Genomic DNA, 25,020 nt, shown 5'->3' on the forward strand with positions numbered 1-25,020 from the left:
TCAGTCCAAAGGTGATTTTCATGCATGTAAATGTAAATTGAAACCCTTTATTTATTCTCAAATCAGACATATATATGACATGATTTTCCCCAGGACCTCTATCCAAAAAACTCTGTAATTGCCCAGTATTAGGAAATATTTCCCAGTTCTCATTGAGCTCTAAGGAATACTCCAAGTTAGAAGAAAATCCTATTTCAGAGACATGAAAAAATGAAATAAGAAATAAAATTAACGCAGAATGGCATTGAGCTGCCTGATTTTCTCACTGGGGTTAGTGTGGGAAACCAGAGTAACACAGAGTATCCAAAGCAAGCACTTAATTTACAGTCTGAGACACTCAGTTCCATCCCCATCCTCTCTGACAGAGTTATGACAGCCTCTGGCTCTGCTCAGCACCCTACTTGCACCTGCCCCAGCATGTGGATGGCCTGAGCAGCATCTGGATCCTGGGGCCACCAAGCCCCATAAAGGTGCTCAGTCACCACACATTGTCAGAAAACGTTAATTACCCAGGTTTTCAACAATTCAGACTCCTGGGCATGTCAGCACCACAAAAATCCGTGTCCATCCTGGTATTATATATATACATATATATATATATATATATATATATACATTTCACTTTCACTAAAAGGTGGGAACTGAGGTGTAAAATCTGGTTTTATTTCTTGCACATCAAACCCCTGTGTGGTGTGCTACAATCTGTTCACATTCAGGAGAGAGAGCCTTAACTTAATTATGGCAACTGGTGTGAGGAAATTAATGATCACTGAATACTACAAAATAGAAATCAATACTTTTGTGTCTTTCCCAAATGGTCTATTGCTAGATAGATATTCATGGCTATATTTCTCTCATTCTGTGAATATTAATAAGGTAGCAAAGACTATATCTATATCAAAGCCTTGAAAACAAGGCTACTGCTGATGCAGGTCCTCAGCAGTAACACGTTATAGCTACCAGCTGACTGATTTGTGGGATGCTAAGTAACAGCTACAGTGTAATACAAGCCTTCATTTTCTATTCTGAAACTTGTTTACTTCTATTGCCATTTATTAAAGTACTGTCCAGCTATAATTAAAAAGGACAGGACAACAAAAACCTTTAGTACCTCCTTGCTGTGATAAGCGAGACACTTAAACGAGAGCTTAGACACTTGACAGGCAAGTACAAATGGGGCTAAATTCACTTTGATGAGCTGTGTGACAGCTTCTTCCACAAATGAGACACAACAGAGAGGCAGGTCATTAGAAATTACCCTGCAATGGGATGACTGGCATGTACAGCTTTTGCAATCCTATTAAGCTGTTGCCACTGAATGAAAGCACCTGCTCATTGCAGGGGTAGGTAAGAGATGTTGTTTGTACCTGGTGTGGTGGGCTGCCTGTGCTTGAGACACCACACTTGGGTAAATACGCCCAATGCCTCTAGCCTGATTCAGCCTGGGCAGTGATACAGATCTTAAATGAATTTCTGGGCATGGAACTATTGCAAAATGGATTTAATGCTGAAAGCCTGTCTTACTCTATCTGTTCCACTGTGTTGTATCATAATTTAATAAATCAGAAAGTCCAGAGATGACAAGCAGGTAAGCAGCCCAAAGGGTAAGTGTATATTGGGGTGTCACCTAATGCATGGGCTTCTAGGGTCCTGACATGGGGGCCCAGCAGGAAAGAGGCCCCAGCTTGCTTCAACCTCTGACCAGGATATCTGATCCACATACGGGGTATTTGCCATGGTAGCTACATACCACATGACAAGCACACATGATGAAAATTCTGATTTTTTGCAGTACCAGACTGTTTCTCAGATGCCCAGGAGTACCACTAGTGCCACTTTGTGACCTGTTTGTGTGTGATTATCAGGCATTCCTAGTCAGCCCTGGGCGTGGGCTTTCCATATGGTCATGAAGACTTCCCTGCTGCAGTACAGCAACATAATGAAACAACTATTCACTTATGACTAAAGTCCATTGCTATTTATGCCCTAAGAATATTTTTGTCCCTATTACAGGGAAAGTGGAGACAAATGTTATATGATAGTCTCATTTTACCATCTAATGAAATTATATACCATGTTTTAACATGAGAAACCTAAATTTCCCACCAGGCAAAATTTTAATTGTTTTTAATTACTGAGTGTGGAAGAAATACTGCGTATGTACTCATACATAAGCCATATGTACATATCATTTGCCTCTGGCCTTGCTATGTTTTCAATTGCTGATAGTTATATCTTTCTTAGCATGTGCTCCTCCCGTCTGTTGTAACCAACTGTTGTTCCTAAGCCTATGCTCAGTTTGGAACCTACACTGACTCACCAGTTGCTCAACATAACCTCCTTTGTCTGGGTGGAACTACACACAGTGCATGAAGATAAGGGCTAGAGCCATTACTGTAAGCTTTTGGAAGCACTGAAGTTATTTTGTCAAATGACTATTGAAAGCCTGAAGCAATGGTACTGTGGCTGCAATGCAAATAGCACTGTTCCCTGAGCTGACATGGGCTGATTTAAGAGACTTACTCAATGTGAGCAGGTTTGAACTCGACAGGAAGTGCCAGAGCTCCTGGACAGATATGACAACATGAGATGTAAATGATGGCCTTGCAGAAGTGGTCTGTGAACTGGCAAGTCAGATGTCCATTAGGTGCAGCTTTCTGAGCAGATCCCACTGCCACAGCTGGACAGTTCCCCCAACTGCGCAGGTGCTTCTTGAACAAATACCACTTCCTGGTCTCAGGCCTTGTTTTGGGCTTTCTCTCACGCTGCATTTGAAAAATAGGGGAAAGCTCCCGGTCAGAGGCTGAAATTCTCTTCTACCTGTTTTTATAACCCAATTTTTAATTCAAAACTTGGAGAAATTTATATGAAAGAGATCTAGTCCACAAAGACTTCATAAGATTTTTTTGGTGCAATCAATGTTTAGACTGATTTCCTAAGGAAATGCTGCTGAAATGGCCAGGCTTTGTGTTTTTGGTCTGCCTCCCTTTCTGTGTCAGGCTCCTTATCGCCTCCACCAATAACTTCGGAACAAATTGGCTGGTTTGACAGAGAGACAGATGGCTCAAAGGTATTAAACTCTTACAAGTTTTGTGAAAATAAGCAGCAGGGTAATGGAAAGAGAGCCTCTTAGTGGCTCACTAAAGAAAAGGCTTCGGCACAAATTCAATCCTTATTAAGCCAAAGAAAATCTGCACAAAGCTGAACCCTGACGTGCAAACTCACGACAAACAAGCCTTTGCTGGGGCTGGTGTTCATGAACTAGTTTGTGTTATCTATTGCAAAGCAAGCATCATCTTGTTTACTGTAGAAATAACAAGCTAAATTTTTAATAAGGACACTGCTGAGGCTGTTAATATGCAATGCAATGATATTCATTAAGAAGATACTGTAAGCCACAAGCCTTGTTGAACTTACACACTGCCTAACTTTGACAGTGCATCTGAGAAAAGAATTCTATCAGTACTTAGGGCTCAGATTAAGATATTTGACATTGGCACATACATCTAACTTCACACAGGAGATTTGGCATTAAACAAATCGCACTTGGCGCTTGTTGAACAGCCTCTTGAACACTCCCCTCACCACACACACATTGTCCTACAAAGAGCCTAGGTGGAAAAGGTCTGCACTTGAATGTGACAGGAAGCTTTGATCAGACAAATTAGAACAGGCTTTTATGTGTAGTTCCTGTCTCTACAGACTTTGTGTTTGATGGCAGTGTCCCTGCTGGAGACTCCTCTTCCATTATCGCTCACTGCATGATGCTCAGCTTACAAAGGACACTGCACTTCCCACTTTTCTTGCCTATTCAGCACCACTTAATTGTTATGAGGACACTTGGAATGTTGGTATTTTAATGCTTACCTACTTTTTAATTAAATGTTATGACCTATAACTATACCAGTCTCCTTCTTAACTTCTTAGCTAAAAAAGAAGAAGCATAAGCCTGTATCTAGAGCTTTTAACCATATTTCAGTCTCAAACAGGGACACATAAACAGTGTCAAAAGAAACAATGGCAACATCACACAGCACCGCATTCCCTGCTATAGTGGTACCAAGCAGTGGCAGTGAGGAAAACTGGGTGCATTTGAAGACAAAGGTGCCCACTGGCCACTAGTTCATCATACCTGGGTCTTCTCTCAAATACCCACAGGGTCACTACTTACTGACTTCTAACACCAAGGCAGCCACTCTTTGAACCTGTGACAGTTTAGTGATGGCACCTAACTTCTGGGTTGGGATGGTGTTCAAACCTTGCATCTGCACGGTTGCCTCTGGCTAACCTCAAGAGCCTTATGCAAAACTACTTGATGAATTCCTGGTTATCTTAATTGCCATGAGCGTGTAATCCCCTCACTGGTGCACTCCCTCTGTGCCAGACATTCCTGTCTGCATGCAGCTGTGCCACAGGAATTGCAACAGGCAACAGCTGCTGTCCCAGCGATCCCCCAGTGCTCATGATCTCACCATTCCTGTCTGGGGTCACAAGCCATTTTGTAATACCCCACAAATACCTCCTAGACTGGATCTGCATCACGTTGCAAGGAAGGCACAACCCACTGCAGAGCAAACAATCCATCTCTGTGCACTGGCTCTGCACCTGGCCATAGCTACAACAATCAGTAAGGAGGAGGGTGCACAGCCAAAACGATTCCTATGTCACCCAAAAGCTTAACAGGGACAGCCACAGTGCCCCACAAGAAACTGCCACACGATTTACTGAAGGGTCTAAGGTGCTAAGAGCAGAGTGCTACACTGCCTCGAGTGCTGTCCTTGGGTGTCCACAGGGCAGAGCTGGATCTCCTGCATGGGTCTGAGCTGGGAAATTCAGAGGTGGAACTGGCAATAAACCTTGCAGGAGAGAAGAAGGAAACAGGTGAGTGACTGATGGACGCATTGTTGCTGGAGCACGTCCAAAATTCTCATGGGGAAAGTCCGCAGTACAAGAGTTTCTTCCATAGATGAGTTTCGTCTTCTCCATGGCACATGGCAGAGTTATTTAGGGCATATTGAGCATGTATGCTGCGTTTGTATAGCTGAATTGTGCTGTATTGCACATGTCTTGGAACATACACGGGGTAGACAAAGACAAAGAATCCTTAATTCAGTCTACCTTCAGTGAGCCTTAATTCCACATGTATTATTATAGTGCCTAAATACCTAAAATTATGGGAGCATGCCCTCAAATGTATGATGTGGCAGTGTGGGGTTCCCAAGCAGCCACACTCCTGTGGGAATGGTCCGTTCTTGAACAAGCTACGGACAAGAAACCACACTTGTCTAAAGGAAAAATAACCGACAACACGTTGAATGAAGTAAATCATGGTAACACTACAAAACTAGCAAATTTTCCTGATGCCAGTCTGGTAGTGTCCCTGTAGGGTCAGGCTGTTGCTAAGATCAGCACCTGGCCCCCAAAGGGACTTCTAGAGGGCCATGATGAGTTCCCCTCTATCAGGGAAGCCCTATTAGTGCTGTCTTGCACTCTGTCCTGCTTTCCCAGCTGCCAGGAAATTTGTACTACAGCCTCCCCAAATGATACCACTTGGGAACATGCTAGTTTTGCTCATGAGTGTGTCTGCAGATGAGCGTTCATCTCTCTGATTTGTAAATGTGCAGCAACGCAGGCTCCAAGTATAAAACATGTATTTTTAACTACAGTTGATTCATAATGAAAACATTCCAAATCTGTGATTTTTAAAAAATCATCAGCTTACAGGCATATTTGCATTTCATTTTGTTTACAGAGTAGGGAGGCAAAATGAGAAGAAAAAAGGGTGAAAGGGGCAACTATACAAGCAGACTCTGTACAGCCAAATTAAAATGTGCATACACACTGAAAAAAATGTAAATAAAGTAAAAAAAAAAAAAGAAGAAGATTTTGTTTAGACAGCTTCTTTTTAATGATCAGTGATCTTATGCATGCTAGACTTCTGTCAAACATGTAAAGGCACATTGCTAGCATACTTTCTTAGCAGATTTGGAAGAGGGAGCATGTGCGGAGTGTGATAAGGAAAGGGAAAATAACAAAATGAAAATGGCAGTTACAGAAAGTTATCTCTGTGGGCAGATGCAAAACATAGGGCCAAAATCTGTGTTGTTATTTCTTATGGTAGAGAGTGATAAGGCAAGAAAGTAAAGCAAATAGAGGAAAAAAAATCAGACTAGTAGATAGATAAGCAATTAAATCAAGAGCTTAGACCTGTTCTGAACCTCTGCATTTCCCAAACATGCTCAAAGAGCACTATGATATTACAGGCACATTGCAGCCTCCTATCTGCTGATTCACATGAAGTCCCAATATTTTTCTTTATGAACAATGCCAGAAGAATCTGGCTTTTCTCTTCCTAAGCACTGTATGCTTTGCTTGTGCTGATCTCTCTTGAAATGTCAACTTTACATTTCCAATATCCACAAAGAGATTCTTAATAAAAAGATATGATCTGCATTTCAGAATGAGACCTTTAAATCCTTTAGCCCTGCCAGTTTCCAGGGAACTTTTGTTAAGAATGAAATACCCTGTTTAATAATTGCTTTCCAATAGTAATAAAGAGAGTTGCAAACATCAGTGGGCCACAGGTAACAAAGGCAGTACAATCCAGGCACAGGAAAAAGGGATTTTATCCAGGATTCTTGTAAACAAATGCAACAACAATTTAAAATATGTTCCCTACATAACCTTGCCATATTTTAATTAGATTTCCAACTAAGATACTCTGAAATGTCTATTTAAAATAATTCTGCTGAGTTATGACATAAGGACACATTAGAAATGTGCAAACAAATCCAATACACCCAGCTGCTTTTTTGCCTTTGCATTGCTTATGCAGCTACAGTCTTTGCTTTTAATTCAGTAACACTGCTGACTGACATTAAACAGAGCTGTACCATTCCTCACTACACATTCTTACCACCTATCTTGTAATAAAACCATACAAGCACAATCTTTTGGGCCAATGACCTGAACAAGTCATCCTTTAGTCGCACGTTTACCAGACTCGATCCAAGGGAGCGAAGTGGCCGGGAACAAAACCAGCCCTTTTGGCAATAATGTGCATTTCAGCTGGATTCCATGTCCAGTGACACTGCCCAGCGCAGGGGCTGAGCAGCTTGCTGCTCAGTTCTCCAGTCTAGCACCCAGCTTACAGCTGCAGAAACAAGCGCCAGGCCTTGCCCCACTCACTCTGAGACTCCAATCCATACTGCTTGTGCTGCCAGCACAAGAAATTTCATTCCGGTCTTCAATGGAGATAATTTTGGCTACAGTTTCAGTTCAGTTCAAAGAGGTGTTATGTGGTGTAGTTTTTAAATAAGGTCAAGGATTTCCCCCAGGGTACTCCATGCCAGCTATTGGCCCTGACTGATACCATCTCTCTGGTGTGCAGAGATGTTATGCACCTCACTGGTGCCACACCTGTCACCTTGCTACTGCCATGCCTGTACTCTTGACAATTCCTTTGAAAAGAACTGTAGGGGAAAGGCCCCATGAATTAAACAGTATCATTTCAGTGCCAGTATGACTTTTGTGTGTCTTTCTATTCTGGCAAAGCAGTGTGATCTAGTGTACTTGAACACAGCACTGGGGACTCTGGAACTGTAACTCCAGTTTCGCTGCTCTGCTGCCATCTATACTCGATCGAAATCTCTGACCTTTGCTGTGTCCATCTTCTGATCTTCAAATTGCAGGAGCAGCTACAGATTCCACATTACAGAGATGCTACCAGAGTTTCCAAAGCTGCTGAACACCTGTCACTTCTGCTTACCTCAAATGGTCTGAGGAGGAAGGTCAGGGAGATTCAAAAAACTGCATCTTTAAGGTCATGCTTTACTTTGAAACCACCACTTATAAAAAATGGTAAACTTAATTATTTCTGCTAGACAGTGGGAAGTTCTTCCAGTTTTTGATGTGCTACAAAACATATCAATTATTTTCTAGGTTTTCCAGATACATAATCACAGTGGACTCCTTATATTCTAAAGTCCTTCAGGTGTTTTAAAGTCAAAATATTTTAAGCCAATACTTCAGAGGTGCACTTTTTTTTTAAATAAGTGATTTACTTCATTATTAAAGCAAATAAAACTACTTATCTGGCTAAGCTAATTCCTGCAGTCCAGTTACTCTGATCATAAAAAAGAAATCTGTGATGGTCTTTGGCCTTTCAAATGTTTCCTAGAAAGAGAAAGCAATTTTTTTATATGTATGTTATCTGGGATATTTATTCTTCCTCCACTGACAGGAACTGGAACAGAGGATATTAAAAAAAAGTCAATAACAAAACTATTTTTAGCTCCAAACTCTTCTGTTTTCATAGGACTAAAAAACTGTGTCGATTCATTTTCTTATGTGTACATCCCTGCAGTAGACCTGCATTTACTTGCCCTCCTTTACCTGAGTCATATTTGTAATCCTGGATAGATAATGGCAGTTTAAGTACAGCTATCTGTTGCCCGGGGCAAGACTAAGACTCAGAAGCCAGGGTGAAAAACAACATCTGATTCAGCATCCTTGGATATATTCGGTGGACTCCTATATCTCCTGCATTAGTGACAACAGTGACCCACCTTGTCTCTCTCCTTACCCCTCATTTGCCTTATATTTGATCTCAGCTGTGGCTTATTCAGTTGCTCTGCAGACATGGCCTCACCTCATGCTGTATATTGGAAATAAAGATACTGGGAAGGGTGGAACAGACCTGCCACTCCTCTCTTATCTCACCATGTATCTCTTCTTTGCTCCAGATTTTGTTAGACTAATCTGCAGCTCCTCAGGCTGGGATAAAACGATTTAATTCAAATGGCATCAAATCATTGGACTTGACTGAATACAAGTTAACAGCTTACCAAGACAAATCACAATTAAGCAAAGCTATAAAGTCACTTTATTTTTCTCTGCTTTCATCCTATTTTCCTTTTTAAAGACTGCAGAAGAACCACAGGTTAGTTTCATTCAATGAATCATGGATCCGATACCGTGTATACTACAGAACTGGAAGGTCTACTGAGACTGACTTTGCAGCATAGTGCTTATGGCGCAGACCAGTGAAACTGGAGGTTGTGGTTCAATTATCTGTGCTGATGTACAATTATTCATTTATATAAAATTGAAGTGGATAGACGTTACAAGTGAGAAAGGTTTACTGTTGTTTATGCCATAGGAATGTGGGAAAGATCTTGAACTTGGGTCATTCATCCAGCATTAAGTACACCACAACCCATGGGCTGTTAGGGTGTCGTTAGGGAAGGAGACAGAACAAGGAGGCTTGTCTTTAACTTGGTCTCCCATTGCATCCTTATAGCCAAACCAAGTAAGTGAATGATAGATAGATAACATGGGTGACGAATGGATCACCAGTCTCACAGTTTTTGCTCAGCAGTACAAAGTCCAGCTGATTGTTGGTTACCATCAGTATCCCTGAGGCAATGATACTGGGTGGATACTGTTTAATGTCTTTAAAAAAAACCTGGATGATGGAATAAAGTACACTCAGCAAATTTGTGGATGATACCAAACTGTGGAGAAGTGGTTGAGATGATGGAGAGCTGCTCTTCAAAGTGACCTTGACAGGCTGGAGGAATTGGCTGACAGGAACCTCATACACTCCATACAAGCAAATGTAAAGTCCTGCAGCTGGGATGGAATAACCCTCTGCAACCAGGCAGACTGGGGCCAACTGGACAGGGGCAGAAGAAAAGTACTTCAGGGTTCTGTTGACAACAAACTGAACATGAATCTTCCCTTTTGGCCAATGATACCACCCTCACACTGGGCTAGTGCATTAGGAAGAATGTAGCCAGCGGATGAAGGTACATGATTGCTTCGCTGTCACCCACGCTTGTGAAACTACAGGCTACGCTGTTCATTTTGGGGTTCCCCAGCACAAGGACATCATGGGCCTATCACAGCAAGCCCTGCAGAGGGCTGATGCACTTGACATAGAAGGAAAGCCTGGCAGAGCTGGGCTTGTTAACCTTAAGAAGAAAAGGCTAAGGCTAGGAGAGGTTATTGATGGCTTCATCTATTTAACAGGAAAGCAAAGCCAGGGTCTTTTTAAAGGTATACCACTGTAGGATGAAGGGCAACAGAAACAAGGTTTCAGAATTTTAAATCTAATTAGATGTAAGAGAAAGGAAAATTCACCATGAAGGTGGTCAAATAACATCACAAATTGCCCAGAGCAGATGTGGAAATTGCATGTCAGTCCTTGGAGATACTCAGAACTAAACCTGACAAGGTCCTGAGCAACCTGATCCAGCTGTCCCTGCTCTGAGAAGGAGCTGGACTGGACTCCCCAAGTGTCTCTTCCAACCTAAGTTACTCTGTGATTCTGTAAAGTTCTCGGTCTTCTTGCCTGGGCAGTTCTTGTACATTGAAGTCTTGGAGGGTTTAGGATGTTTCAGTGAAGCAGACAAATCAAATGAGAAATCATGGTTTCTGAACATGAGACTACAACCAGGATTATTTCTTGCACTTTGTGGTGCTACTGGGATGCTCTTGCACGTATCTTTTCTGCAAACTAGAGCTATTTTTGTTTAGCACAGTGTTTTTCTCTGCTGGGGATCTGAACTCTGGGTCTCTAAGACAAAGGAAAGGAATTTGTGCCTTACACAGCTGGTGTGAAGTCATTGTGTGACCATATGGACACAGCCTGAGCGGAATGTCACCTGAGTCCTACTTAAAACTAGAACCTGAACTGTATTTCAGTAGATTGTAGTTTGATTAGAAACAGACTGGGTGAAAACTCAAGTCCAAAAGTCAATAGTAATTTCAGTGAAATAGAACCATGTGGAGTCTCACGCATATTTTTAATCCATATTGAAGAACTTCTTAAAATGTCAAGAGTCCACTCTGCTGAATGTAACATTTCCCTCCAGGTTTAGCTTCAGAATGGAAACCATCAAATCTCTGTCAATCTCTCATGTGAGCAAGAAACGGTTTAAAATTGCCTTGGTGCCAAAAACACATTTTACAGATTGCCTGATACCTTTTGTACTTTTTCAGTGCAAAATTAAAATAGATCACAGAGAATATAAGGTAATGGAAAATCGAGTTAATCACAAATTTTCCATTTTAGAGAAGATGCAAGCTCAAGATACATTGAAAAAGAGTCTGTCATACCTATGTGTCTTTCTGAACATTTCTGAAGCATAAATGTCGCATGTATTTATTAGTGTCTCAGACTGAAGAGTACGCTAGTGCCATTAAAAACAAACTCTGCTCAATTTTGCAATAAACAGAGTTGCAGCATCTGATTTGACAAATGCCACTGCCATAAAGATCTCCACTTCCGCTAATAAAAGGATGATGTGTAAAGATTTTTGTTTAAATCAGCAAATTAATTTGTAAGTTTTTCATTGCTCTAAAGTTGCAGTAATTGTTATTCAAAGGCAAGAAGTCAAATTTTACACTTACACAAATGCTAAAACCCCAACAACAGGGAATTTGATTATTTTTAGCGGATAGTTAAAAAATCATGGCAGTTCAATATTTTAAACTCCTGGTACAAGCTATTTGCACCTCTTAAATACTAATCCTGGTTTTAAATAATTTTTTTTTATAGCTTAAACAAAGAAGCAAACCTAAATTCAGTATGAATTACATCAGTAGTTAAGTATCTAACAAGAAATTAACATCACTATAAATCTATTTACATTTTACAATGATTATTTAGGACAGCTGAGCCTCATATATGCTGAAAGAGTATGTCAGCATACAGCAGCTGCTGATAATAACCAGCATGTGTTGGCAGGAGCTTTTTGTTTTCTGAAGGTAATTAAAACTTGCTATAGTTTTCCAGCTGCTACAGAGTCAATAAGGAATACTTTAAAAAAAGGAGTGGCGCATTTTTGATTCACTTTAAATGGATTGTGGCTATGTCTACTGAATATTCACTAAAGACAATTATTCTACAATTTTGGGTTTTCATAATTTTTCAAAAAAACAAGCTATATGGAGACAGTTTAGACCAGAAAATTTGTCTGCTTCAGGTGCTCAGGAGGAAGAAAGCATTCTGGTAACAGAAATGTTTTGCTAAACAAGAAAAGATACTCAACTACTTGTGTCCTTATCCTTAAAATTCTGTGTACTATATATTCAGATGGCATTTTAAAAGCTCCATTTGTTGGTCTCAGCATCGTTTTTCTGAAAACTTTCTGTTCTTAGAAACATTCACCGGCACCAGGGAGCTGTAAAAAGCCTTGCCAGTCTGGGAGTCAGTGGCTCTGCAGAGCTACCATGAAAATGCCAATAGCTTTATACTGATCCTCATTGAAGACTCAAGATGGGGGATTTTCCAGGACTTCGGACCACAGTCTTCCTCCAGTTATCACATGACATCATACCTGGTGGCTGGTGAAAACTGTCTTCCTGCTTGTACAACAACTTTTAGGCCCCATGCCCAATAGAGTCCAACAGCAATACAGCATCTTTCTTAACCAAAGTCTTCCACAGACATGGTCCAAACCACAACTTTCTAGAACAATGCAACTACAAAGGTCTGAGACATTTCTGAGTAACACCTAATTACTTAGCTGAAGTTAACCAAGCAAATGGTTTCTTGAATAACCTTTGTGTGCTTCGTTATGAAAAAATAATGGGTTTGAATCAAAGACACTGATATCAGGGCATGACCAGTCCAAAATACCTGTTTGTCCTATCACTATTTGGCCCCTGGCCTGGACTAGCAACCATGGGAGGTAGCAGTGTACAACAGGGCTAATGGAAACCTAAGTGACCTCTCCTTGCAGCTCTCATTGGTGGTGGCTTTCAGTAAGCACCTGAGGTGGAAACTGGTTTGCACTCTCCAACTAAAAAGATAATCCAAATAATGGAAAAGAAACCAAATTTCCCACAATGACAGTCCAGTTCTCTCACCCACTTTGACAAGCTCTGGATGTCAGAGGCCAGACTGCAGTCCTGAAATATGGATCATCTGCTTTGTCAGTCTTAAAATAGACTTTCACTACCCAATATTAGAGAAAATAAGTATTACTGAAACAAAATGTAATTTAATTTTTTCTTTAGCAACTGCAATTGTTTCCTTTTAAACTTCAGAGGCCAGAACTAATGAATTGATCTTCAGATAAGAGGCCACTTGAAATAGTAAGACTTTCAGCAAAAAACACTGCCATTATGCACCAGGGAGCTGAAACGCTTATTATGCAATTCAGTGAGAACTCAAAAGACACAAAGCATTCGATATGACTGGCAGCAGCACTGTCTAAAAATAGCTCTGCATAAAAGGGAATTAAAATGTCACCGGAAATCTTTTCCTCCTTTCAGAAGCTGCTGGTAAACAGACCTTTCTTAGTCTGAACTGACAACTGCCCCATGTGCAAGTGCAAGGGCACCCCCTCGCCTCCTGCTGGCACCAATGGCCCTTCCACAAGGATGTCAGGGCTGCAAGCTGCTGGGGAGGGATGGCCTCGGGGTGAACTGCAGCCACGTATCTCCTCAGGTAGCACCACTGATGTGATGTCTGATCAGTCATCACCGAAGACAGCTCCCGCTTTCAGCATAAAGCACTGGATGAAGACAGAGCAATCCTGGCCATGAATCAGTGCCTGTATTATTTGATCCAGGCTGCAGCACTCAGGCAGTAGTATGAAATGCAGCATTTGCTGCAGTGGCTTGGGTTTTGGCAAGGGTGTCTAGTTCTAGTGCAGAATCAGCGGTTTTGGAAAAAGTATTCTGGTATCTCAGTCTGTTTATTTGGAAGGAGCTTTTAAGACAGATATAGACTGATGCTTGCTGAATTTAAGAGACAAGAAACTCCTTTTAACTCTGGGTAAGACCTAGGCAGACTGCCACACTTTTAACAAAGTGAAGCTGACAGAATGGCAGTTTTAAATGTCCTCAGAAATATATACAAATATAGCTGCAAAAATGAAAGGAAAAAGGAAAAAAATAAAAGCCAAGGACTTACTGCCTCACCCTCTGTGCCAAGCACTAACTTTTGGATTTCACATTATCCCCTTCAGATAAATGTTTGCAGGAAGAGAAAGCCATTACCTCTGAAGTTACAAAATGATTAGATATTCAGCTGCCACCATCAGATGCAATTAAAGACACAAAACTTAGATTCATCCCACAGAACATTAAAGTTTGCCAAGTATATTATGAAAAAGCCACATTGAGTGGCTCTGAGAGTCTTGTCCTGTCCAGACTCCCACTCCTGTATCAGTTGGAGACTAGGGAAAACTAAACATTCTGTGCTTCCTGATGCTGAAACGATGGAAAAGCATTGTGCCTTTCACACAAGTCCTGCCCTTGTGCCATCTGAGTGTTGACAGAGATACTGCTTCCTCTTCAAATCTCGAGTCATCTTATGTCTTTTGTCCCTTTTCAAATCTTGGGTCTTTTGGAAGGATGCTCAATGATGCTGCAGTTATTGGGATCAGCACTATGATCTAATTATTTGGAAAGGTTTTTGCAAGTTCTGATCTTACGCAGACTTGGGATACTGATTTCAAAAGGAGAAGGATGGGGTTGTGGTTAGCTAATATGAACAGTCTGTTTCACAATATGATATAATGAAAATTACTTAAGTACTTGGCTTTTTAACAGAATTTATTTCTGCATTTTTGCAGGAATGGAAAGGCACTTAATGACAGGATACATCTACTTTTGTGTACTTCCATCAGAAACTTCAAGCATTAAAAATTTTATTACCTCTTTTGAGGGGCAAGACTACAGAAACTTTAATATTGGATCTTTAGATCTTGTGAGCAAGGTTTCTCCTCATTTTGCACCTTCTGTGGCAACAGCAAGGGGGGCTTACAGTTACACGGCTAAATGAAACACAGACTGATTCTGGCTTTTTGGTCAAGTGGCATCACTCAGCTCATGTCCTCACTACCTACAACTAGTCCTGTCTGAGGCTTAGTCTGAGCTGAACCAGCTGGAGAAACGAAAAACAGAGCCAGAGAATCTGCTCAGCAGCCCAGGGGGTACTTCAAGCTCACCTCTCATCCCTCTTATTTAGCAGCACAGATATGGCCACTCACTCAGAGGGACATTTTACTGCTCTAACAACACAGGAACACGATGTGTTAACACCTAATATCTGCAAGCAGGAGTTTCTGGATAATAATGTGGATAATGGACATTGAAGTAAAGGCCCAAAGGATACACGCAGCAAGGAAGGGGAACGCGTTTTCAGAGATCTAGGGAAAAACCACGTGGTTCAGCATGGGGTTTGGAGAAGCAGCAGTTCCTTGCAGAGAAATGTTATAGAGGAGTAAAAGCTGTACTGTCATCCTTAGTTCCCACCCCATTCAGCAGTAAAAGCTGTACTGCCTTTTCTTAAAGCTGAGGGTGTCGTATTTTCCGGCAAATGTGATTCCAGGAAGGAAGCTGAGAAATCTCCCAGAAAATGGCAGGTCTGGTGGGTGGTGGATGCCAGCAGCTGTGTGTTTGTGACTAAAGAGGATACAAGCTAGAATTAAATTAGAGATTCCAGTTTGAACTTACTGCTTTTACCCATATTCTAAATGATTCAAGTGATGGAAGACTAGAAACAAGCACAGCACAGTCAATAAAATAAACAAACCATGAAAGACACTAGTGACACATTAAGGGGGGAAAAAATCAGATACCCTTTAGGCCATTTGGACTAAAGGAAAGAGATGACAAAAAATATATAGAGATTTTGGTTCCAAATCCTGAAAACTTCGCTCACACAAACAGACCTTCCTCCAACCACAATCTGATTAAAAGAGAGCACAGTCATTGCCAAAGGCCTGTAACATCTAGCTCATTAAAACAATACCAGTTGACATTATTAGGATGTATTATTTTGCTCCTTTAGTACAGGGGAAGATTCATCTGAGTAAGTAGCAGGGCCGAGTCCTTCTTTGGCAAAGGGCTTTGACTGGAAAGCAAAATGTCTGGTATGTTCCAGGCAGGCAGCTTCCACGCCTGGCAGATGGTATTTACTTAAGATGTACTGTGCAGCCCATATTTTAAACCAAGTTACTTTGCTGAGTTTACCTAACTTATCACAAAGACAGAAACTTTTGTCCATCTCTGTGTCTGTATTAATCAAAATCCCATGTATTCTGAACTGCTACGGGGTGATTGTTTTCTCCCGGCAGAATTAAACTCAGTCCTGTAACAAATGAGAGGTGAAAACCCACAAGATGTTTTCAAACTGAGTCACACACATCCTTTTCAGCCAAGCTGTAATACTCCCAAGTCCTCTGAATCATGGTCTCCTCTTCAACAGCTTTTAAAAAGTCCAGCTCAAGGTACTCAAGCCGTCCTCTCTCCCACCATATTATGTTGTGCTCAGCTGACCCGTTAAACTGAATCTGAAAGGGGAAACTCATCAGGTTTTTAAGCAAAAGTGCACCACAAGGCACAAAGACGAGGGTTTTCTGACTTGCTCACATTTCTATATCTATAAAATGAGTATAAATAAGAAATGACACAGCTAGTATACACTGGATCAAGCTCACAGGACATGTAATTTAACATTTTACCCTCAAAAGCGCTATTACAAGGTGTAACCAACTCAACTACGGACAATTGTTTAATAACCTAGTTACAAGGGTCCTGTTTTCTCAGTCCCTTAGGCACTAATCCAAACATATGTGATGCCCTATATGAAACAGCTCATATATTTGTTTAAGTGCAATTAAACATCTGAGAATATCATATGATAGGAGTAAGATAAAAACAATGGTGAGGCTAAGACGCTATCAATGACTACACAGCTTGCATTTGAATAAAAATTAAAAGTACATAGCTATCTATTGCCAAGAAAGAATAATAATATCTGTTTGGAACCTAAAACTGCAGATTTTTTAAATGAACATTTACAGAGCTCATGGTACAAATACTGCACTTTATTTTCAGGGATTTCTGTATAAATACAGACATAAGGAAGCGAGTAACAAAAATGATACGTACATATTATCTTTATTTTTGTGAGTCATTTCCATTTTACTTCTGTTATGCAGCATTTTAAATACCACAGTGACTTATCACTTCTTCTAAATTTAAACTAATTCCCCTCCTGATTATTATTACTCTAGTGATTTATTTATTGAGCATAAATCTTGCATTTATTGGCTTAAATGTCTTTTAATATTACTGTCTCTACTTATACGATGGGGCTAATATGAAATTCAGTCTCCTCCATGATCAATACAAAATATATATAGCACAACTACAGCTGTTCATTTCACAATTCCAAAACAAGAAAGCCTCAAGTTAAGATTTCACCTTGGCTGAAATCCTGCTTTCAGTGAAATTGAGAGCAAAAGTCTCCTAACTCAAAAGAAGAGCAAAGATTTACTTCTTGGTGTCCAACCTGCACATGTCAGCTGAAGTGCCACTGACACTTTGAGGCTGTGAAACTTTAAGGCCAGAAATGGCCATTATTACTGAAGCCAATCTCCAGTACCACACAGGTCATTTCTAGTTACATGCCACACAGGTATTTCCTGATAACTTCAGTTTTTGAACCTTTCTGCCAGGTAGTGGCTCCAGTGAAGGTTTCTCCCTTTTAAATGTCCTGTTGTTTATGAAGTACAACTTTTTAAAACTTTAATTAGCTGGACTGCACTCTTATACATCAATATTTTTTTTAATATAAACACATCTCAAGGCACTCTGAGCTTATAAATACCTCTCAGGATGCTCACCACTTTTTTTTGTGTTGAAGTTTCACGCAAGTACTTCAACCATTTCAGAGTACAAGTACATAATAAAAATATTTTTAAAGAAATTCTATTATTTAATTGAAGAACTCTAGTTTCTCCAAGTCTAGGTCTAAGAACTTGAGGAAAGAGTGTGTAAGGAATAAAAGATGGTGAGGAAGCTTCATGTGACATAGGGTCTCAGTTTCTAAGGGACCTTAGAGAGTGTATGAAACAACCAACCCAAAGATCCCTCTGCTGTGAGCACACGCCTGCCCCACATGTATCTGACAGTGGAGGGGGATGGACCATGTCCCAGCTGAGGTCTGCAAAGCAGCTCTGCAGCTAAGGATGTTCCTCCTGGTGCTCCAGGCAACCCCAGCCCCAATTCTGTCCTCTTCTGCATGCCTGGGCTGGAGCGTAGACACAGAGGCACCACGAGAGGAGGCACCAGGGGCTGAAAAGGGGCTACAAACTGCTGCTGCCCTGACTTACTGGCTTACAGGCTCAAGAGGCAGTAGACCACCAGCACTGGTCAGAGATGACATACGTGAGGTGTTCGTATCATTACCACCATGGCTGAATCTTTTTGGTGAATCTTTTATTTTCCTGTGTTCAAACAGTGAGGTTTAAACATGTGTAGGTAAAGTGGCCAGCATCCAGAACACGAGAAATGCTATGGTTCAGGTTGCCTGAACACCCTTATTTTGTCCTCTTTGTATGTCTGACCAAACTCACAGTCTTTAATTTTTTAATTGTATCTCATTTCCCATCCTGTTATCCATACCTATGTGAGTACCAGGAATTTGATCCAGGCTTTTTTAATGCAGCCTTTGACTGCAACATTTTCACCTACATGACTTCCCTGTTCTCCTTTTGAATATGAGAGTATATTATAGCTTATGGTACACTAATTGTTGAAATTTAAGTCACTTGAATTGCATAATTATTTCCAAGTCACTTGCATACCTCTGTAACACTTTCCACAAATTCTGGTCATGCTTGAAAAGGGAAGAATTAAACACACTGAACTAACTCCAAAGGAAAGACTATGAGACAAAAAAGTGCATTTGTTTGCACTTCTAAAACTCGCTCAAACCAGACAAATCCAGGTGACCCAAAGGTAATAGTAGACATACAAGATCAAAACTGAAATTACAACACCTAAGAGTATAAAACCTCTGCTGAGTGTTGAATGGAGAGTTTGCCTTGAAAAGTTGAAAGTCTGATTTAATACCGCTCCATCGAACAATTTTCCTCAACTGCTCTTGCCTGTGGACATAAATTGAGACAAATTACAGAGCATTACGCACTGTGGGCAGGAATTTACTCCCTGAGAATAGGAATTTGTCTTATTTTCATTTGTTTCTTCATATTATTGTCTTAGTGGATGTGCAGGTTAAGAATCTAATTTTACTGAAGATGAAAGGGAACATTTCTTTACCAGCCTGTCTGTGCTGGGGCAGACATGGCTTCATTCACCTTGACTTACACTCTACCTGTACTGCACAGGCAATGATTTCAATTTAACATTTTCAGGGTACAGCCTCAATTCCTCATTACTTTTTACCTACAGCTACTTTTTATATTTTCTGTTCTGCCATGTACTGTGAAAGAAATAACAACTTTGTGACTCATGTAATATAAATTCTTGAAAGTCACCACGTTATTTATTTACAGAAAACATGAGTAATCTTTAATGAATTCTCATACAGTTACTGCATACAGAGTTTGAATAAATACCTCAGACCAAGCATGCTACACCCTGTTCCTTTATGCCGAGGCATGTGTCCCCTTCAGTGTGGAAACTAACGGGCTTCTGGGGGAAAGGGAATCATCAAAAAGATCACATCTTGAAAATACCTGTTTAGTATCAAACAGATAATTACTACTCACATTCACAGGCCACTTCATAATTCTGCCTCAAGGAGTTGGTGGTGTACATAAACCAAATATTTAGGACTTTCGAAGTATGATCTGATTGAAATAACAGTCTGGTTCCTGTCATTTCCCTTGTGGTAATTTTCTTTTTAGAAATGATTAAATAGCATAATTCCTCTAATGACTCATTTAGTTTATTTTTAACTAACACCAAAGGAAAATACAAAGGAAATAGTCTTCAGCAAATGTGTTTTTTAAGAAGGAAGAAAAGCTGTATGTGATATGATAAATTAGCATAGTTTAGAACAGTACATGCAGCTAATGACTGAAAAGATAGCAGTATATGCAACAATTTGTATCACACTGCATTACTGACCAGGAATTGAAGCTTTGACTGCTTTATACATTGTAAATGGGTTATGTTGTGATTTTGTAAAATATTCCTTCCACTAAGGAAAAAATTTCCCTGATATAACAATCCTACTGTAGGTGCCTCCAGTCTGAAAACCAGCAAGTGAAAAATAACTGGGTAAGAAGTAGAGAGCAGGTATTCAAACAGGCCCTAAGGCAACTTAGCACTTAAACATGTGGCAGATCTGTTTTCAGCAAAGCAATTAACCAGGCAGGATTCACCATTCCAGCAATCTTAAAATGCAGGCTGGATCTTTTTCTAAACATATGCTACAATTCAAATTATTAGACCGGAGAGGTGCTAACACAAGAATTGGGGTAGCTATGCTCAAATACTTTGTCTTAATTGCCTTAAAATGCATGACTCAAAGATACACAAATTCAAGCAACTAAATAATGATTTACATGCTTTACTCAACTGGATGACTGAAAGCAAGTTTTGGTTCTCATCTTGCATCTCCTGATCTACTTTTCAATATATTATTGACAAGCTTCTCTGTGGCACTCTGCTAGTTATGAATCCCATTTGTTAATGGAGTAAAACTCATTCAGCTCTAAAAGCACAGACTGGTAACTACACCCATATTACACTACTCTTCCAGTACCCTCTGGGACAGGGGTGGGGACTGAGCCAGTACCCTCACACTGCTTACAGTTTGAACAAAGCAAGCAGAGAGGGTGACATGCTGACCCAGCAAAACTTAGTGAAAGTCTTGTGAGGGATTGATGGATCTAGGTTTTTCATCCAGAGTGCAAACTGGAGGTTTCAAATTGAGTCATATTAGCTAGGCTTAGATTTTTTGGTAATGCTAACACAACTATTTGTATCAAAATTATTAGTCATTACTTGGGGCACTGTAGAAAAAATGTGTGCCTTGGTTTTGCACTAGATGTGTGTCTGCCTATTATGGACTCACAGACAGCCATCAGCATCTATCTGCATATGTAATTTCCCTATTGCTAATGAACTGACACTTGACCAACAGTGTCCCCAGAATACATCAGTAAAAGAAATGAAGGAAGCAACGATGTATTCTCAGTGACCCAAAACACATAAATATTTCATATACTGAGCGGTAACATACATCGCATGATCAAGGTACTATAAAAATATAATTTCCACAGCTCTGTGCAGAACAGGTTGGAAAGCTGTGAAAGAGGAGCAGAGGTCATTCACCACAGACTGACCATCCATGCAACAAGCTGCAGTAAGGAAAGTTACAACTTTGAAACTCCTCACCATGCAGCTTCTCCAAAGTCTCAGCACCACTGACTGGCTTTGGCAGCCCTGGCTGTCCCAGACAGATTACAGGTTACAAGAGGGAATGTTAAACTGCACCATGGCAGGTAGAAGAGGTGTGTTAATCCACCATATCCTCAGTTAATGCTGTTTGAACACTAAGTTGGTACTAGCACTGCACCCAAAACATTTTCAAATAAACTTGTAGAGAAATAAATTACTCTTTCTTTCCATTCAATCGAGGCCATACACTGGGTACACAGAGTGACATAATATCCTTCCTGAAATCAGAGCTGCAGTGAGGACCGGTATCCTTCAAACATGACGAGTTCCTGAGACTGCCTTGCAAACAACCACATTTTCCTAATTGCCACAGAAACTATCTTTTTCATCTTTTTAAACCTGGCCAAAGAATTACACATTGTTTTCTTTATAAATGCAATAAAATTTCATCACTATATTCTGTACTTCTGCCAGAGTTTGACAGCCGCAGATACAGAGAATCTTACTGGAAAGCAACACACAGAAATAGCCACTCCATTTAACTGCTGCTGGTCAAAACCTCACACCAATTTCTGTGATGTTTGCCAGATATGACCGTAAATAATGTTATCTCTATGCCTGCCCCTAGTTAGCAGAGTCAAATACCTTTTTGTAACCCGTCCAGCAAGTGACTGTTATCATCAGGAATTTTTTTTTTTTTCCAACATGACATTTTCTGCATGTCAGACCACATCCACTTTGGAAACTAGTGTTCTTGAAAACAGGACTCCGTACAAAACTATGATCAATACAAAACTATGTATTGATTTTCTTTTTAATCAGGAAAAATCAGTACAGTTGGTTAGGGTTTTTATCTTTGCATTAGCCATTCTGAAGATGATTTTAAATTGCATGCACAGGCCAAAGGATTTGTTCTGAGGCCAATTTGCATTTAGCTTTAGTGCCATAGACAGACACTCAGAAATGACCAAATCAATATATTTGTAATGACTGCTTAGATAACTGCTTAAGCAGCTGCAGAAAGCCAAGTCAGCAATTATTTTTAAGGAGATGTGACAAGTTTTCTAATCGTCTGACAGTTACACACACTTGTTTTCAAAAGATGTCATCCCAGTTGCCTTCTTCCAGTCCCACCAGACTTCTGCTTCTTTTTTAATTGGGTGACCATCTATTCTCCTTTTGTGGGTTACCATGGGCAGGTTTGACCTGTAGCAATCAGAGCAGATGAACTGGTGCCAGTAACTGCTCAGACAGTCAGACAAGACGAAGTTCAGCACCTAAGATACCACAGCAGTTTATGATTAAAAGGCAATTTAGTTAAATAGCTAATCATGCACTAGTGTCTGTCTCCTGGTTTTCGGTGTATGTATGCATGTGTGGAAACAGAGAGGTATGAATGGCTATTTCAAACCCCGTCGTTTATAACACCGTCTCTAGCCAGGTTAGTTTGGAATAGCGACAGGAAACGAGCCTGAAACATGAGGCATTAAAACCTGTTCTCTTACGAAAGAGCAGACCTGCAGACCGTGCGCCAGCGCCGGGCTGCGGAGCGCTCCTGCCAGCAACTCACCTTGCTGAATTTTCGTCACCAGCTGGTGACGGGCGAGAATCCTGCTGGTCCTGTAGGGAGGGCGCCGGGAGGGCGGATCGCAGCGCCAGAAGAGCTCCTGGCCCTCGGGGGACACCGCGTTCAGGTAGAAACAGGCGGTGCCCGCGGCCCGGGGCACCTGCTTCAACATCCCGCTGCCCTCGGCTCGCCCCGGCCGTCCCGCGGCGCTGCTCCAGATCGGAACCAGGGCAAGGAAAGCAGGGAGGCTCTACGCCCCAGGGAGCTGCGAGGAGCGAGCGCTTTAAACGAAAAAGGAGTGCCAAGAGCTACTATAGCCCGGGATTCCGGCTTTCTCCCACATGATCCGCGCGGGCCAATCGCTCCCATTGCTGCCTGTGGAAGTGAGCCTGCGGAGCGGGACAGCCAGCCTGCCCCAGCCCCAGCCTGTCCCGGTCCAGCGCACACAGCCTGCCCCAGCCCCAGCCTGTCCCGGCAGCCCCCTGGCTGGCCGGAGTTCACCCCGCACAGAGGGGCTGCACCGGGCCACTTCAGAAAGCAAAGAAGAAATAGTTGGAGACGCTTGGGAATGCGTGTTTTAGGGTAATCAGGGCTGCCGAAAACCTTTTCCTCCTCTGCTCTACGCTGCCCAGCTGTTGACTCATCTCTGGAGATGATGCCCTCACTAGTTTTCTAAAAATCATACTCCTGTTTGCCAAGAAAAAGTCCATTTATGGAAGGGCTGTCTGAATCTCCAAATCTGCACAGTACAACGAGCACTGGAACAAGCTAAGCCCTTGGGATGAAAAAAACCGAACACCTAGCAGCAGTCGCTCAGCAGTAAACAAAACCCAAGAGACCCTAACATTAATGCTACCAAGAGCTGGTCACAGCCTGGAAGAGGGAAAAGGGATGGAGAGGTTCTCTGTTATTCAGGTTCCTTGCCATAACCTTGCCTTGTCTTCTTTTTTGTTGTTGGTTTTTTTCAACAGGCATGTGTTTTCATTCTGCCCTCACACATCAACCACTGAGTTTGCCAAAGATGCTCTTTCTTTGATTAATTATATGGAAGCAGAACACTGTCATTTTTATCAGCAAATCTGAGTGAAAATATACTGAAAATGCCCTCCTAGTCAAATAATTTTTCATTACATTTTAAAATACAAGTATTTTGGATTAATACACACCTAGTATATGCTGATTTCTAAGAATCAGAGGAAATGACTGATTTCTAAGAATCACAGCTGAGGAATGGTGCTGCCACCTCCGTGCCCCTTCCCACAAGACCAGTGTCAAGCTGGGGCCTGGCAGCTGACAGCAGTATTGGAGTGGCTGCAAGCCCCAGGCAGAAGGGGCTCAACCCCCATCCCAACCCATGGGAGATATTGACCTCCCCAAACTCCACCTGGACATCTACCTGCAGTGACATTATTGTCTGTGTCCTATTCTCCAGCCTTGAGGCCAACAATATGTCACGACATGCCATGGTGCAATGGAGCTCTCCTCACCCTTCCAGTCTCACAGATGCTGACCAGGGCAGCACCATGAGGTGGCACTGCCTGGGACTCGCCTCTTCACAAAGGACAGGGCAGATGTAGCCACCTAAACGTGAGAGGGGGTAGGACAGCTCTTACTCACAACTATTCATTAAAATTTTGCTCCATGCAAGCCCCCTTAGGGCAGGGTTTTACTGCAATGCAATCTGTTCTCATTACACCTTATGAATTTTATTCCTCATCAATGTGGGACTTGTGCAGTGCCATAAAATGGAGAAATGTAATTTCGGGTACTAGAAATTTAAAATGAATGCTGTGGACTGGAAGCCTCCATTACCTGTTATTACCATTAACAGCACCTGCAAGTGCTGTACGTGCTGCTTTGTGCTCCAGGTATGGCTGCATGGTCTTCTCTGAGATTCTAAGAAGAGACTTCAAACTCAAGACCAAAGACATGGCACCACTACAATCTATAATCCCAAACAGGGCTGGGTACTGGCAGCCAGGCAGAAGGACTGACCAATCTCCTCTCTTCCTTGCTGTGCAAAGAGAAGAGGCAGGAGTGCTTCACAGGTGTGAGCAGAGAGAGCCTGAACAGCAGGGAAAAGGAATGGTTCCCATTCCTACCCCAGCTTGCCTAGCCAGTGTATCAGTCACTCTGCTGCTGTCTTTTCAGGAATAAATATCCCAGAGACCCCCAAATGTCAATGACAGGCATAGTGTTTATCCAAAGAGATGTTACCTCTGCGCAGGGAAATTCTTATTTGATTAATCTACAGTTCTTTGACCTAATTCTAT

General features: G+C 41.4%; 1 protein-coding gene across 6 annotated transcripts in view; it reads right to left on the minus strand.

The window, feature by feature from the left end:
- The window catches only part of STARD13 (StAR related lipid transfer domain containing 13), a 326,580-nt gene that overhangs the window by 90,608 nt on the left and 210,952 nt on the right, over positions 1-25,020 (minus strand). The window contains exon 1 of one of the 6 annotated variants that reach the window (XM_010400321.4): positions 22,751-23,101. The exons of the other annotated variants lie outside the window; for them this stretch is intronic. Coding sequence (XP_010398623.1) covers positions 22,751-22,919 — 169 coding nt within the window. The 5' untranslated portion in view covers positions 22,920-23,101. Of the gene's footprint in view, positions 1-22,750; positions 23,102-25,020 lie in introns of those variants that run through there. 6 annotated transcript variants of the gene reach the window in all.

This window comes from Corvus cornix, chromosome 1, assembly GCF_000738735.6.
Source record: "Corvus cornix cornix isolate S_Up_H32 chromosome 1, ASM73873v5, whole genome shotgun sequence".
NCBI lineage: Eukaryota > Metazoa > Chordata > Aves > Passeriformes > Corvidae > Corvus > Corvus cornix.